The following is a 16,410-nucleotide window of genomic DNA, read 5'->3' as shown; positions in this document are numbered from 1 at the left end:
CAACTCTATTGATAATATTTCTTATTCCTTAAGATATTAGATATTGTATGGGTATACGATCTCTTCTCCCAACAATTTTTTTAATTTGTATGATCCACGACCTATTGAATATGAGACAAAAAATTGTTTTTCCATGTAGCTGCGAGTTTTCCTAGTTTATATTCTAAGCAAGATGAGGCAAGTGAGCACTATAATAATAACAAGTGTTATGAATCACTTTATCAGGAGAGTGGTTAAGGTAATTTTGAGCCAACACATTCAGTTGGAAAGATGATATACCATCCAAAATCTCAGTATTTTGTAGTTTGCTTTTCTTAGTTCTATTCCAACTCTTAAAAACCTATCGCATAAAAAGAATATAAACTGCCTACAAGATTTACAAGTTGTGTAGCAGAGAAGTGTAAGATGGAGAGTACATTTTATTTTATGGTTCCTATGCAAAAAAGGTTTGGTTTTGCTTCATCCAGTCCTTCAAAACCTCATGAAGGAATCTCCTTAAAAATTAGGAGATGCACAATTCTACCAGGAAGAATCTTGAATCTTGAATCTATTGTCCTATACAGCAATATAGTTTTTATAGCTAAAAGAAACTTCATATGTTTTTCTAGGAAGTCCAAACCGACAAGTTAGGGGCGGAGCTAGTCTTTTTTCTTTGCTATGGCGGATCCCAAAAACCATTTTTTGTTTTTTTTGATACTCGGCTATCCCAAAATTTTAGCAATTCTTTTGTACCTACCATAGCCAGACTTCTAGTTCTGCCCCTGCTACATAAAGCATTCCCACATATTTGTTTAGCCGCAAACTTGTAAAGTACATTTTATGTAATCGAAGTCGTCATGTGTCTTATCTAATAGTCTAATGGTTCATAATTTTCATATATGAATTTAACCTTATCGTTAAAAGGAAAAAAAAAATTGTTAACTAAACCAAACCAATAATCATAATTTATGGGTGAAAAAGACATGTAAAATTTGACACCGTTTAAGTGGACGAGATTGTAAAAATAATCAGGATGTAAACAGTTTCATCCTGCCCATTTTCAAATACTTTTTCTTATTTTTAATTTACATCAGGATGCATCCAATTTTATCCTCGCTCTTTTTTAAGTTTAAACCTGGATGAATCCAGTTTCATTCTTGCTATTTTTTTCGTGTCCATTTCACCCATACTAATTTCCACTCGTCCGTTAAAATTATATTTTAAAAATATTTGGACAAATAACCTAATTTCCAAAAATAAAATAAAATAATAGAAGAGGTATTACATTTTTACCTTAGGTGCCAGGTGCCAGGACTACCCCAGTTTATCTATTTGCTCGGGATCGTGTTTCCCACGAATCTAATTATGAAGAGAGAACGAAACAAATTAAAAGTCAAACCGTGAGTCAAGAAAACTCATCAGTTCAAACCATTTGACATAGGCACATAGCTCATCAGGGAAACCCGCATTACTTGAGATTCGGCAGCTATAGGGTCGTGATACAGTCCAGGTTCAATGAATGTGGTATATTTAATTTACCATCCTCTGACATAAATTTGGTTGCCTCTTTACGAATAACCCAAAAGGGTAATTAAGAATGCAATCTCTAGGCGTTGGGTAAAAACTTAACGCAACACCAAAGTTATACAGTGATCATTTTAATTTCTCGTGCGGGACACGAGCACAAATAACAGCTCTATGGTCTAACCAACGGCCAAGAATAGAAAGAAGACAAACGTGCATATAGTAATAGAGTAGGGTACGAATTACCCAACACCTGGAAAACCTTTTTAAAGGTCTAAAAAGTCTATTTGGCCTTCGCTTTCTCCCAGCTAGCCCCTTCATCACTACCTCGACCACTTACTACCACCACCACCACTCACAAACCAAAAAAAAGGAAACAAGAAAAAAACAAACTCAGAAGAATCTGGTTACCGGGGAAAGGTAGTCAGAATCCGACGATTTTTATCAGTTTCAGAGCATTTTTATCACAAATCTGAATATTTCATTTTAGTTCTGAAATCCCTAATTAAAAAAAAATGGGAACGTCAGTTGGAGCTGCAAACGCTGTTATTGCAAAAGATCCAAAACTTCAAATTCAGAGGTTTCATGGTTTAAGAAGTTACGGTTCGATTCCTTTGAATAGACGTGTTAATGTTTTGCCTGTTTCTTCTTCTTCAAATTCATCTATTATTACTGCTACAGCAACTGTAAGTCCTTCTCTATCTTCTTCTCTTTTAAAAGTTTTGGTTCTTCATTCATCAGGTTTTTGTTGTTGTATTTTCTTAACTTCTGTTGTTATCAAATCTTTATTTTCATTCTAATAATAATTATTTATTGGTATTTATATATAATATTAGAGTTAGGATTTGATTCGTTTGAATTGACAACTTGTCGAATCATCCAAGATGTGATATCATTTGATGGATTAATTAATTAAAACAGGTAATTTTTGTGTGTTTGGGACTTGGGTCTGTGTCAATTTCGCTTAAATTTTGATACCCTTGATCCTTGCAGCGGCTTAGTTTTTGACAGTTGGGTTGAAGAATTCATGGATATAGTATGTATGAATTTGGTTGCTTCTGTAATTTGGTTATGGGTTATTAAAAAACCAGAAAAGGAGAAAAAATGGAAGATGTTAAACAGAGTAGCGAGGTTTTATTTTTACTGTGCTATAATTTCTAAGTGGAAATATAACAGGGTTTTGGTAGTGACAGTTTAGATTGAAGGCATGAGTCTTATTAACAAATACGGGAAGAAATATCTTTCTTTTACATTGTTCCCCATTTATTCTCTGTTAATGTTTGCTACGTGAGAGTTAGTGAGTTGAAACATGTATAATCTTTCAGGCTGCTAATACGTCGATACCGTCCAAGAAAAAAAGGTGAAATACCGGGGAGCATTTTCCTTCCAAGCAGAACAGTGAAAAAATTTAAAAGTGGGTTGTTTTGTTATAGAAAATTTTAAAAAGTAAAAGAAATGAGAAAGTTAAGATGAAGAGGTAGTGCAAAGTTCTTGGGTGTTGATACCCACAACCTAAGTTTCGAAATTCTTCTTCACCTTAATTTTCTTACTATGGATCAAGGCAAAGATATAAATAAGTAGCACTTTCCAACGCCCACGGGTTACAATTAGGTTATGTTGGGTCTATTATAGATTTGCATTTTAATTTTTAAATTTGTGCCTAAGGCTATTGTTTCTCGACAGTCTACATGCTAAAATAGCTGTTACTTTTAGTAGTTGTTAATTCTTGTGTACCTATTTGCATCAACTTAGGTGAGTAACAAGAGGATGGAATCCTACAAATATAGTTTTCCTCATGGGGGTCCAGGGGGGTGATTATTTATTTTTGTTGTTCATATCTGCTTTTTGAATATCAGTAACAATTCTCCAACTTGATTTATTATGGTAACTAAATTGACAGTAGAATATCGACTGGATATTGAGTTGATGTTTCCTTTCTTGCTCGTTTATCATACTATTACACTTCTGAAGATTCTAATCATACGGTCAGTTTTTTCCCATGTTGGTAATTACATTGAGTGATGTGCTTATCCAAGATGTGGTGGCCTTGTACTTTTTTATGGTCTAGTAAAAAGCTAAGTAATATGCATGTTATAGTGTCTGATGGATTTCCTTTGTTGCTACAGCCTGTAAAGCCTGACGTCGCTGCGGAGCCTAAGCGTAGCAAAGTCGAAATATTCAAAGAGCATAGTAACTTCATAAGATACCCTCTAAATGAGGAGCTTCTCAACGAGGCTCCTAATGTAAATGAGGCTGCTACCCAGTTGATCAAGTTTCATGGAAGTTACATGCAGACCAATAGAGATGAGCGTGGTACAAAGTCTTACCAGTTTATGCTTCGAACAAAGAACCCTTGCGGTAAAGTCCCAAACAAGCTCTACTTGGCCATGGATGATCTTGCAGACCAGTTTGGAATAGGAACTCTTCGTCTAACTACTAGACAGACATTTCAGCTTCATGGTGTTCTCAAGAAGAATCTCAAGACTGTGATGAGTACTATTATTAGAAACATGGGCTCCACTCTTGGTGCATGCGGTGACCTGAACAGAAATGTTCTTGCTCCCGCTGCACCATTTACGAGCAAAGATTACCTGTTTGCACAGGAGACTGCAGATAACATTGCTGCCCTTTTAAGTCCTCAGTCTGGCTTTTACTATGACATGTGGGTGGATGGTGAGAAATTTATGTCCGCAGAGCCTTCCGAAGTGGTAAAAGCACGTAATGACAACACACATGGAACAAATTTCCCTGATTCTCCTGAACCTATTTATGGCACCCAGTTTCTGCCAAGGAAGTTCAAGGTTGCAGTGACAGTGCCAGGAGACAATTCGGTGGACATTCTTACGAATGATATCGGTGTCGTTGTAGTTTCTGATGCACATGGGGAACCTCAGGGTTTTAACCTATATGTGAGTGGATTTATTTTTACTTTCTGATCTCGAGTTATCCATTATATCATTTTAACCTTTAATGGTTTGTTTGTGAACTCCAGGTTGGAGGTGGAATGGGAAGAACGCATAGGATTGAGAACACATTTCCTCGTTTAGCAGAACCACTTGGTTATGTACCAAAAGAGGATATCCTCTATGCAGTGAAAGCAATTGTAGTCACACAGAGAGAAAATGGAAGACGAGATGAGCGAAGGTACAGTAGAATGAAATATTTAATCAGCGAATGGGGAATTGAGAAGTTCAGGAATGTTGTTGAGCAGTACTATGGGAAGAAATTTGAACCCTCCCGCGAGTTACCAGAGTGGGAATTCAAGAGTTATTTAGGATGGCACGAACAGGTGTGTGTCATGAAATGTGTTCTTATTCAAATAATTTGCTTCTTAAGTTTGACCATTTTTTTTCTTCGTAACATTGTGTTATTCTTCGTATAGCTTTTCCAACTAAGTTTCTATATATGCAAACCCAGACATTTTTAGTTTTTATTGGTCTACTAGTATCCCTTTCTATTTTGCATCTTCCTAATCAGATCACTTGCTGACTTCCAGGGTGATGGTGAACTTTTCTGTGGTCTCCATGTTGACAATGGCCGAATTGGTGGAAAAATGAAAAGCACTTTGAGGGAGATAATAGCAAAGTATGACCTAAGTGTGCGACTCACACCAAACCAAAACATTATTTTGTGTGACATTCGCCGTGCATGGAGGCGCCCAATCACTACAGCTCTTGCTCAGGCTGGACTTCTGGTAAGAGAACTTTAATCTATTATCTTACAATTCTTACCATGGACATCATGGGTTTCCCTTAGTCTGCCAGGTATCTTGATTGCAACGTGGATTAAAAGTTCTTACGAAATGGTCAGATTTGGATTAAAAATTCCCCGAGAAAACTGAATTTCCTTTTTTCCCTTTAGCTCCCTAGGTATGTGGATCCACTGAACGTAACCGCAATGGCATGCCCGGCATTACCACTGTGCCCATTAGCAATAACTGAAGCTGAACGAGGAATACCTGATCTACTCAAGCGGGTTCGAGCTGTATTTGATAAGGTAGAGTTGCACTGTAATTGTAAAGTTCCAAGCTCGAATTATGAAACTGTTGTTTCGTTAACCTAAGGAGAGCTTTTGGGTATTATAGGTTGGGCTCAAGTACAGTGAGTCAGTCGTGATAAGGGTAACCGGGTGTCCTAATGGTTGTGCCAGGCCTTATATGGCAGAGCTTGGACTGGTTGGTGATGGACCCAACAGCTATCAGGTACTTCAGATGACTCTTGCAATCCTAGGTGGTTGAAGAATAACTATGAAATTTTATTGTACTCATTTAACCTCTGAATCTTGTGTCAAACAGATATGGCTTGGAGGAACACCAGGTCAAACTGTGCTAGCACGACCTTTCATGAACAAGGTCAAGATTCAAGAGCTAGAAAAGGTTTTTGAACCGTTATGTTACACCTGGAAACATAAGCGACAGGCAAAAGAATCATTTGGCGACTTCACAAACCGCATGGTAAAGGGCTACTGAATTTGATTTCTGCATCAGTGTAGTCTTCTGTTTCATGCATCTCTATCTTCAATTTATGATAGATATAGAAATCTATTTAACGTATATAGTTCGTGTAATAACGAGTTTAGCCAGATAGGGTAAAATCCACTAACCATAGGGTTTCAGAACTTTTAATCATTTAATGTCCAGGATAAACATCCTGTTAGAAGTTGGTTTTGTTTATTAGTAGACCTCGTTCCATATCCTGTTTTAGAAATTAAACAGGTACGATGCTCGTGATTTCATTATGACCTTCTGAGAAGACCTTCCTTTGATTTCCTTTGCCTGTTTGGTTCTGTTAGTGGGCTTCTCTCCAGTGATATCAGTAAACTCGCTCGTTGTGTGCGAGCCATGGGCCGTACCAGATTTTGTTTTCTCAAATTAATACAGTTAAACAACAGAGAAGATTGATGTATGTTCTTTTTTACAGGGCTTTGAGAAACTTCAAGAGATTGTTGATAAATGGGAAGGACCAGCGGAGGCACCTGCTCGATTCAATCTAAGACTTTTTGCGGATAAGAAAACATTCGAAGCCATGGATGAGCTCGGTAAATTGCAGAATAAAAATGCACACCAACTGGCCATGGAAGTTGTGCGTAATTACGTTGCTTCCCAGCAAAATGGCAAAGCTGAATAGCTCAACAACCAATGATTCATTTTGTTTTGTTGTCTGTTTATGCAAGGAACAGATCATCCAAGACTGGGTTTTCTTTTTCTATTTTTCCTTCTTCTTTTTTTCAGTCGAGGCAGAGTTAGTTACTGCCGTTCAAGTGTTGTAAGTAAAACACTGACACTGAGGAATGCATCAGTTTTTAGTTGAGAATGAAAGTCACTTTCTTGAATGCTGTGTCCCATCAGTTTCCTTTTTGTTATGATGAAAATCTTCAATAGTAGGGGGTATTAGAGGTATATATTGTATCCGTTTAGCTTAGTTCTTCAACTCTGTTCCTCGATGAAGTAGTCTCACTACATAACTTTGGAGTTGCATGTAGGAAAATTGGCACAGAAGCATGTTCAGCATTTGAACAAAATTGTTTGTACACTTGCGTTTCCTAATATAATTTGTTTTGGATTGCTTGTAGTAGCATGATGGCGCGCATTTCAATTCTCATGTTCAACACTGATAAAAATTTGATTCCTAGCCCTAGGCAGCTTGTATAATAGGCTCTTGGATAAACTATCAGAAATCTCAGTAACCCGGGAACTAGTATTGAATTTGCTTATGAGAGCATCCCAGTCATATTTGTGAACTAGCTGGTGCTGTCATATTTGGACCCCTTTTAGACAGAAATTAAAATCATATATACTTGTGAACTTGCAAATATAACAGAAGTGAGAACATGAAGTTGGTAAAAACTGATCACACTGCAGAAGCGTCCTAATATTTGCATAAACTATCTTCATTACATTACACCCTAGAACAGCGCTTCCTATCATACGAGGCTTGAGAAGGGCTCACCATTCCCACATTCCAAAGAATCCTCAATGTTTTCCAAAGTTTCCTCATTCTGAAAAAAGGTTTGTTCAGAATGATCATCAGCGGCCATCAGACAAAAGGGCTGGAAATCACCAGAAGGAGTATGTGATTTTTCATCTTTCATTGAAAGAGTACGAGTTTTTCCAACCGCTTTATCACTGTCATCATCATCAGCATCACTTGAATACTTTGCATGAGAATCTTGTTCTTCGCTCTGTACAGCATCTTCGCCAAGAAGAGCTTCAAGGGGAGATTTGGCCTTCGAATTTTTGAGCGGAACAAAATTCACTTCTAAGATTGGTAGTTCAAAATCCACAGCAGAACTATAAGTTGGTTCAAGAATGTTATTCCCATTAGCATGACCTCCTTCAAGAGGCATCACCGTATCCAGTCTGCTGAAATCAACATTCTTGGTACAAATTTTCACATCATCCAAATTCCAGCAGGTTTCAAATTGATTACTTGTTTGACTCTCATAATTCGGGTCTGTGAACCAATCTTCATAGATTGGAGTTTGTACTGGACATAGATCAAGATTTGTCTCACTTGTAACTTCCACTGCCATTTTTAACTCTTTCCCTTGAGAAGGCAAACAAGAAGCTGAATCTGAAGAGTTCTCAACCTCTGTTCTGTAAATTCCAACAGAAGAGGTTCCTTGATCTGCAGCTGATTCACTAGTAATTGTCGGAGCAAACTCTGATTTTTCGTTTTCGCAAGTAGCTTCACTCGGTGGTTCCAAAGTTTGGTTGGTTTTTGGAGATGGAGCAGAAGTTGCAGATAAGAACCCAGCAAGTGCCGAAGCTAATGCATCATCTACTGACAGAGATGGCTTTTTGGTGATCGAGAAACTCTTCTCATCTGATACAGAGACTTCCGAGTAATTCCTGTCATCTCCATTTTCACCATCTCCCCCCTCACTACTATCACTTGAAAATTCAGGGGCTGTGATAACCAAACCAGGGCACGACTGAGGAAGAACCGAAGAAACATATGCATCCTCGATAGGAGAAAATGTCTCACCAATATTCTTATGATCACCAGACTCTACCCCCCTGGAATTATGCACAGTGGTCCCACCACCGCCAACAGAGTTCTTCGACTCACACTCATTATCCAAAACATCAGGAGCAGATTCCAACCCCCTAACCTTATGATCATCAATCACGCCATGCTTGATGGGAGTCCTGGGGTCAAATTCATTATTCGATAACTCAAGAGCCTTTTTCCTCATAAACTCGATATTCTTACTTGCAGATTCTGAGCCCTTGGGTAACTGCTCATCTTTCCCATCATCACACATAGAATTAGATAATGACTCACAGCCACTAAATTCAGGAGCTGTGATCCTGGTAAATGGCTTATGCCCATCACTGTAAATAGAATGCAAGGGGGATTCACCGTCCAAAAATTCAGGAGCTCTAAATCTTGTACCTGGGTTAAATTCAGAAAATTGAGATCTCACTGTGAGGACTTCAAGTTGCTTCTCCAATCGCTCGAGCCTTGAATCTATGCTGCTGATAGGTATCAGCATTTTTTCTTCAAACCTCAAACAGAAGTTTTCCATTCTAATTACTCGTGCAACTAGATGATCTAAAATTTTCTCAATACGACCATAGGGTTGATCTTTTTCTTCGTTTAAAAAATCAGATCCTCTACTCGTACCAGGGATCTGTTTACTAGATTCTACTTGTTCTAAATCTGAATTCCTCCTACTAGCTTCGACAAATTTTCTTTCTCTGCCATCAGGTATACTAGACTGCACTTCTTCTGGCTTCACCCTCTCATTGTGCGTGCCCAGTGAATCAACTACTTTTGAACCTTTCTTATCAGAAGTACTCTTTTCTTGTGCTGTACTCCCTGATTTAGAAAGTTGCAAAAGAGTGGGAACAAGCATGGCCATTAAAGAACTTCCTGTTGAATTTTGCAGAGGGCCACCAACCCGAATTTCTGACTCATCAGGATCAACAGGTTCACCAAAAATATAGATCTCCCCTAGGTGGGTACACCCCTGAGTTTGAAGCGATAGTAACCGCAAAGTAATAGAACTGCATGGTTCCCCATCTGTAATTTCTGCTGTAGCCTCGTAAAACTCCTGGACGGGGAATGAAGTTAGCAACCAAAATGATAACCAAAACAAATTAAAATTAAGCTTATGATAAGCAACATGCAATTAATCTAAATCAGGAAACCCACAACCAATCTAGTACTTAAACCCCAAAACCTGTTTGTAAGTAAACTAGTAGGAAAAAACAAGCATAAACTAATATCATAAAGGCAAAAATTAAATCACTCGGGTTTTATAAATGGGGTAAACAGAGTGTAATACACAATGGGTAATACATATCTAAGGAGGAAGCGGAAAACAAGACAAGGAATACCTGGGTGTTAGTTTCAGTATTTTCATTGGTTTTATTCAACATAGAATTGACAAGAAAAGGAGAAACTGGGGTTTTCACATCCACCCAGTCATCTTCATTCGTGCTCTGACTACTGTTGCTCTTGATTTTGTATGTCGGAACTTCCACTGTTTCAAGAGGTTCCTCTGGTTGAACACCATTTGCTTCTCTAATATCACATGGAATAAGTGACCCATCTTCATTGGCTGCAGCAGAGCATTTAACTGTGCAGAGATACTCATTGTTGCTTTTCCTGTCAGTTGAATAGTATATCTCATATACCCGGGCTGTACTACGTAGATATACCTGCTGGATTTGATGCTGCTGGCCAAAACTAACTGCAGTTGAGAAAACAATTGTATCGTTTAGAGGGATACATAGGTACAAAACCATAAGAAGGGTGCAAGAGACGAATCATATCCAAATGAAGAAAATGGCAGCACCTACATAATTATTCAAAAGTTGATAGCTCAAGTATCTTATTGATAACAGAAATATATTTATGCTTCATAGTGATATATGAATCTATGTGTCTATGATAACCCCTCTTAGCAAACATATTTAAGAAATATCTTCGCTATGCGGGATCATTTCCTTAAAACACCAATTTTAGTTACACATATAAGTCAGAACCTTGTCAAATCTTGAACAATCTGACAAAAAGGGGCTGGTCGATATGTTGGCAACTTAAACCTAGTTTTAAAAGAACAGTGAGATAAATTAAATAATACTCAATGTGGATGACATCTATGCCCACACCACGACTAACCGATGTAATATTCTCAAACTCATACATCCACTGACTGCATACTTTTTGCTCAAAGCCTATACCAATGGTCCAAGTCTCTAGCTTTTTCGAATTACATACTCAAAGTTTGTACACTCGAGCAAAATTCGAATCATTAGAACAACTCTTAACTCATATTTAACCAGGTTAAAACTGTCAGACAGCCAGAGCATGAGTTTTCTACAGGACTGGGATCTCTCACTGCAATCCAAACTGGCTGATTAATCAAACCAAAGGGCACATCAGATTATAAAATCTTAAGATAGATCATTCATTTCCAATTATCATGTCATACATAAGATTGGTGGGAATTTGCAAGATTTCTGGAATGAGCCCTAAATCATTTAAAACTGATTATACATCTTAAAAGCATCAAGAAGATTATGTATTGGAACTCATCTCACTTCAGCTGAATGTCTGCTAAGAGCCCTAATAAACCTATTATCTAACTTAAACCAAAGAGTTCGATCTAATCCCTAGTTTCAAACCAAATTCACCCGTGAACATATATATATATATATATGCTAAATATGAAAATCCCTCGAATATACAAAAACCTGTAAATTAACATAAACTCGAAATGATTCTTTCAGAACAGTTTGCTAACACCGACTTACTTGTGATTTCACAAGGACCTGAATCTGTTGAAGGAGGGCTAATCAATTGCAATTGGTCTTTGGGAATATTTGTTGATTCTAATGTGAATTCATCGTCAATATGTGTTAATGGAGTCTCGAAAGAGATTGAATTGTCGAGAGATCCATGAGTTACGACCCAATTGGTAGAAGATTTCCATGGATTCATACTGCTGTTGCTGCTACTGCACCCTACTTCCATCGTGGTTTCTTTGTTGTCTCACTGTAAAACAATTTAACGTGGAAACAGCGTAAATCTCTCAAGCCGTTAAAAAAAGAGCAGCAGATATTATTATCCACCGGCGTACAACCGGATACTAGGTGCTACACGCCCATTTAATTTCCTAAAATTTTCATGGGACATGATCGGCAATGATTGTGGTTCAGAGAATCAACTTCACCACAATCATTCAGCCTTGCATACTCGCATCAAAGTACGCATCTGCCTTCACTCATAAGGTTTTCCACAATTGAAGTTTTTTCTTCTTTCTCTCTAACTCTTCATGCCCCTATAAGCATAAGAGATTCTGCCATGTACTTGAACAATTCTGACACAAATCAGCAACACAATTAACACAAAGAATACTGCAACAAACCCATTTTATTGCACTAAAGGAAGATTACAAAACTCGTCCATCACATGGACCAAAACAGGTCATTCACCCTCTTGGTGAATGCCTAAAAGACTCTACATTAGTGGTTCTTCTCTCCAATCGAAAAACACTCATTTACAAGGGTTCTTTGGCTATTTATAATGCCAAGAACCAGGGCCAATCCGTATGTAACACATTTGCACGCCTATGAACGCCATTTGTCCATAGACAGTTTCCGTAACCGCCAGCCTTACTTTTTAACTGCCAACTTTAGTGCTAGCTTGCAGGATTGCGCCACACTTGTCTTGAACGGTTAGGACATGCCAAACTCGGTTACAAATCTCCTGTATAACCGTCTCCAACTTGCTCTTTCACTTTGGCATGCGTGTGATGCACGAACGCTCGAAACTGACAGCTTGAACTCAAATCCGACAATCATTGCACTCCGCAACTTGGCACTGCCAATGTTCGGCAATGATTGCGCTTTACTCAACTTGCACTTAGCTTATTTGGATGCCGACATCCAAATACCATGCCAATTGAGTCTTGACTTGCTTAGTTCAACTCATACTTCATATGCATCACTTGCATTCCTTTTTCCTGAGCAATTGATACCAATGGCGCGTTTGGCCCCGCCATTGTTGCATATGCATTGTCCAAGCCTTGGCCAAAGTCATTCCATGACTTGCACTCCATCCTTTGTTCCTTCCTTGAACTGGGCCAACTGTGAATAAGGATATGCAACACTATCTCATAGTTGTTGCATGTGCTAAGTAACCTTTCTCATCTCGGCCATGTTGGCGCTACATCGTCAGACTATGCAGCTTCATTGGCCAGGTCACTGACTTCAGTTTTCCGCAATCTTTGTGCTTCATTATTGGGAACGTTAACAAACCTCACCCACCCAATCTGTTCAACGTCCTCGTTGAACGCAATAAAGTATACTCGTTATATTTGTTCTTTGGTCTTGTACGCTTCTGAGCCTATCTCAGAAATCAACAAACTTGTTTGGCCTTTTTCCTTGCCAAAACTTTTCTTCCTAGTACCACATGCCATCACTTAGCTTACTGCCTTGTCATTGATCCTACTGACTTGAACTTTGTTGTTGCTTTGCTCATATGTTCCAACTTCATTTCAAACCGCATATTAATACCCAAATGAAACTTGGAAATTCCTCTTGCCAATTCCTTGAATTAGGCTTGAATTTCACTTGAATCATTTGCGCCTAAGTGCACACAAACAATGATTCTTCCCAACTAATCACACTGATCATTGCCATAGTCTTATGTCTTCATTTTCCGACTTTAGTTGCACCATGCAACATAGCAGAACTTATACAATATTAGGCCTCATTCTTCAATCATATGCACCTACGCCAAATCATGCCACGCGTTTAGGTATGCAAGCTATGATTCCATACCACTCTGGTATGCGCCAAAACTATAGCCTTTGCTGCACTTTTCCAACATCAACACTTTCATTATATTTGGCCTCCAAATCACATTGCAAACTTCTCATTCTTGGACTTGCATTATTTATATGCCAAAAAACTAGCACCTCGTTGTTCTTTGCTTGCATTGTCGCAACACCTTGATTGAAATGCATGACTTTGATATAGTCAGGACTTAGGATACCAGGGACATCCCACCGTCACTTTGGATCAGGCATCCTCTTCACACGCCTTTGAAACCAGCAATTTAAGCATCACTTGGTTTTTCAAACTGTTTGCGCTTTAATGTGGCGGAAAAATAACATCATGTTCTTCCTAACTACGAGTTACTCTTAACTCATATACTTGATGGACTTACATCTTCATTCTTGATGCGTTACTCCATGCTTTCGCTGCCAGATACCTTCACACTTCCACATAACTCTCAACAGCAAACTCGACTATGCCACCAACTCTATTTGCTTCTTTCACTTTCAACATCTTCTATTGCATATTTTGGCTTAGTAACATCTTCCACGTGAACTAGATTTACTTTGAACGAAAGAGACAAGAACTCTCGTCTCAAATATCCTCATTCACTACTACCTTACATAGAGAGACAATTTCCAACACCAAGGTCCACTCGACCCTAAACTGAAATTATACTCAAACTTGAGCAAATACTCGCGCCAACTGATTGCAACTTGCAAGACCTAACAAGTCTTGCAATATTGACTTCATCTTCGCTTCTAAGCAACAAAGGAAGCGAGACAACACCTATTGTCCCCAATGTAGAAATTCACTTTGCCACATGCACTCTTCTACTTATGCAACTTCCATAACGAAGCATAATATAATTGAAACTTAGTTGAATACTCCTTCAAACTGATGCTATCATGTTGCTTCAGCTTTCATGAAGATTTCTCCAAAAATGACCTCATGCCATTCTCGTGCATCACCACTACTTTGTCCTTATCTTTCCCGCATCCATAATTTGGCATAACTTGCATCTCCAAGCACATTATGCATCTTGGCCATGCCCAAATCCAATTTGGCGCATGCTACTGTTGCATACCTGCTATACCAATTAGCACCCAAATCTTGACACAAACTTGTGCACCTTTGCACAACTGGAACAAACTTAACTTGGTGGTTCTGAGCATCACCATAGAGCTCAGGAAAGTCATGTTACACAATGACTTTCACGGACAAATCCCTTGGACAATATTAACAAGGCCATAATCCTTGCAAATGAGGTGACACTGCCTATGTTACATGGAGCAAGAATGTCGCATTCTTCTTCAAACTTGGAACTCATTTTTACTGTCCATGCACAACTGGTAACTCTTGTCTTTCTCCTTCTCCAAAGTCAACTTTAGTAGCAACAATTATTGATTTGCAGTTGACAAGAACATCCGCTTGTGGTTATGATCAAATGCAGGTCTTTGGAGACCCTTGTCCAAGCATACTGATCCCACTCGTAAACCAGGTGCAAGCACACTCCTTGTGTGCATCTAGCATCAACGAACAACACTATACGAACGCAAGACCGTGGTCTATCAGTTTTTCCCTAACTTGCGCTTCTTTCTTCAACCTTTCCATAATCTTTATGCTAGACAAGAATTAACCTTCCAATTCTCCTTTTATGGCATCACATTGCCACAAAAATGCTGGTTCACAACCAGACTTTGCGTTACCACCAAGGTACATGCATTCAAGAGAGATAACTTTAATCTTCCACTAACTGGATACGATGAAAAGACCTTCAATCTATCGCATAGACAGGTTCTCCATCTTCTTTTCCACTGCAAAGGCCAACAACATATTTGCATTCAGGAATTTTCCCAACCGCCAGCCTTACTTTTTAACTGCCAACTTTAGTGATGTCTTGCAGAATTACGCCCCATTTGTATTAAACGGTTGGTACATGCCAAACTCGGTTACAAAGCTTCTTTATAACTGTCTCCAACTTGCTCTTTCACTTTGGCATGTGTGTGATGCACTCGAAACTGACAGCTTGAACTCAAATACGATAATCATTACACTTCGCAACTTGGCCCTGCCAATGTTCGGTAATGGTTGCGCTTTACTCAACTTGCACTTAGCTTATTTGGATGCCAACATCCAAATACCATGCCAATTGAGCCTTGACTTGCTTATTTCAACTTCATACTTCATATGCATCACTTGCATTCCTTTTGCCCGAGCAATTGATACCAATGGCGTGTTTGGCCCCGCCATTGTTGCATATGCATTTTCCAAGCCTTGACAAAGCTTAGGATTATGCCAAAGTCATTCCATGACTTGCATTCCATCCTTTATTCCTTCCTTGAGCTGGGCCAACTCTAAATAAGGATATGCAACACTATCTCATAGTTCTTGCATGTGCTAAGTAACCTTTCTTGTCTCGGCCATGTTGGCGCTACATCGTCGGACTATGCAGCTTCATTGGCCAGGCCAATGACTTCAATTTTCGAAAATATTTGCGCTTCACTGTTGGGAACACTAACACTAGGCTATCCCAAGGGTAATATGTGTTTTCACACCAAATCTTATTTACTGGTCTTCGACCAGAACATTTGGATAAACATATAATTGACAAGATGTGTGGAGATGTTGGAAGTTGGAAAAAAGATTTCCAAGGGTAACAAACTATAAGGGGTAGAGTAGTTTCATCTAACATATAAGTTGATCTAAGTAAGCCAATGCTCATAGAAAATTGGTTAGTAACTTCTACTAGACAATTGGTTAATATCTGCTACTAGACATCATGTGAAATTGGGCAATTATCCAAAAACATAAATACTTTATGAACCTTGATCCCCTTAGAGCAAGGGTTATGGGATAGACTATTTTAATGGTCTATCCCTTTCAAAATGAGTGAAAGTTTACCTGATGGAGTGAAAAAGCCACCATGGGATAAATTGTCAAGAGCCTATGCGGCATACTCTTGGCCGTGCAAAATGAAACCAAGTCAAACTGTCAAACCGAAGAAAGAAAATCCCACGCCCCAATACATTCATTTCCATTAAAAATTTGATATGTCTAGGGTCATATAGGTCCCACAAGTAATCAAAGTGGATCAAACTGCTAACAAAAGT

The 16,410-nt window shown here is 38.6% G+C and overlaps 2 protein-coding genes across 2 annotated transcripts; one reads left to right on the top strand and one right to left on the bottom strand.

Moving 5' to 3' along the window:
* Positions 1-1,803: 1,803 nt before the first annotated feature.
* On the top strand, positions 1,804-6,834 carry LOC113320997 (sulfite reductase 1 [ferredoxin], chloroplastic-like). The gene is made up of 8 exons (XM_026568880.1): positions 1,804-2,189; positions 3,630-4,412; positions 4,496-4,792; positions 5,000-5,197; positions 5,365-5,499; positions 5,588-5,704; positions 5,798-5,956; positions 6,423-6,834. Exons 1-8 carry the CDS (start codon positions 2,019-2,021, stop codon positions 6,627-6,629), a joined length of 2,067 nt encoding a protein of 688 aa, XP_026424665.1. The 5' UTR covers positions 1,804-2,018; the 3' UTR covers positions 6,630-6,834.
* A 449-nt stretch (positions 6,835-7,283) lies between these two features.
* Positions 7,284-11,608, bottom strand: LOC113322823. Its single transcript, XM_026570980.1, has 3 exons — positions 11,270-11,608; positions 9,848-10,203; positions 7,284-9,561 (listed from the first exon to the last, which is right to left on the bottom strand). Exons 1-3 carry the CDS (start codon positions 11,487-11,489, stop codon positions 7,426-7,428), a joined length of 2,712 nt encoding a protein of 903 aa, XP_026426765.1. The 5' UTR covers positions 11,490-11,608; the 3' UTR covers positions 7,284-7,425.
* Positions 11,609-16,410: the final 4,802 nt, after the last annotated feature.

This window comes from Papaver somniferum, chromosome 11, assembly GCF_003573695.1.
Source record: "Papaver somniferum cultivar HN1 chromosome 11, ASM357369v1, whole genome shotgun sequence".
In the NCBI taxonomy this organism is placed as follows: Eukaryota; Viridiplantae; Streptophyta; class Magnoliopsida; order Ranunculales; family Papaveraceae; genus Papaver; species Papaver somniferum.
The sequence above is the reverse complement of the archived record's forward strand: the minus strand, read 5'-3'. Positions and strand labels throughout refer to the sequence as shown.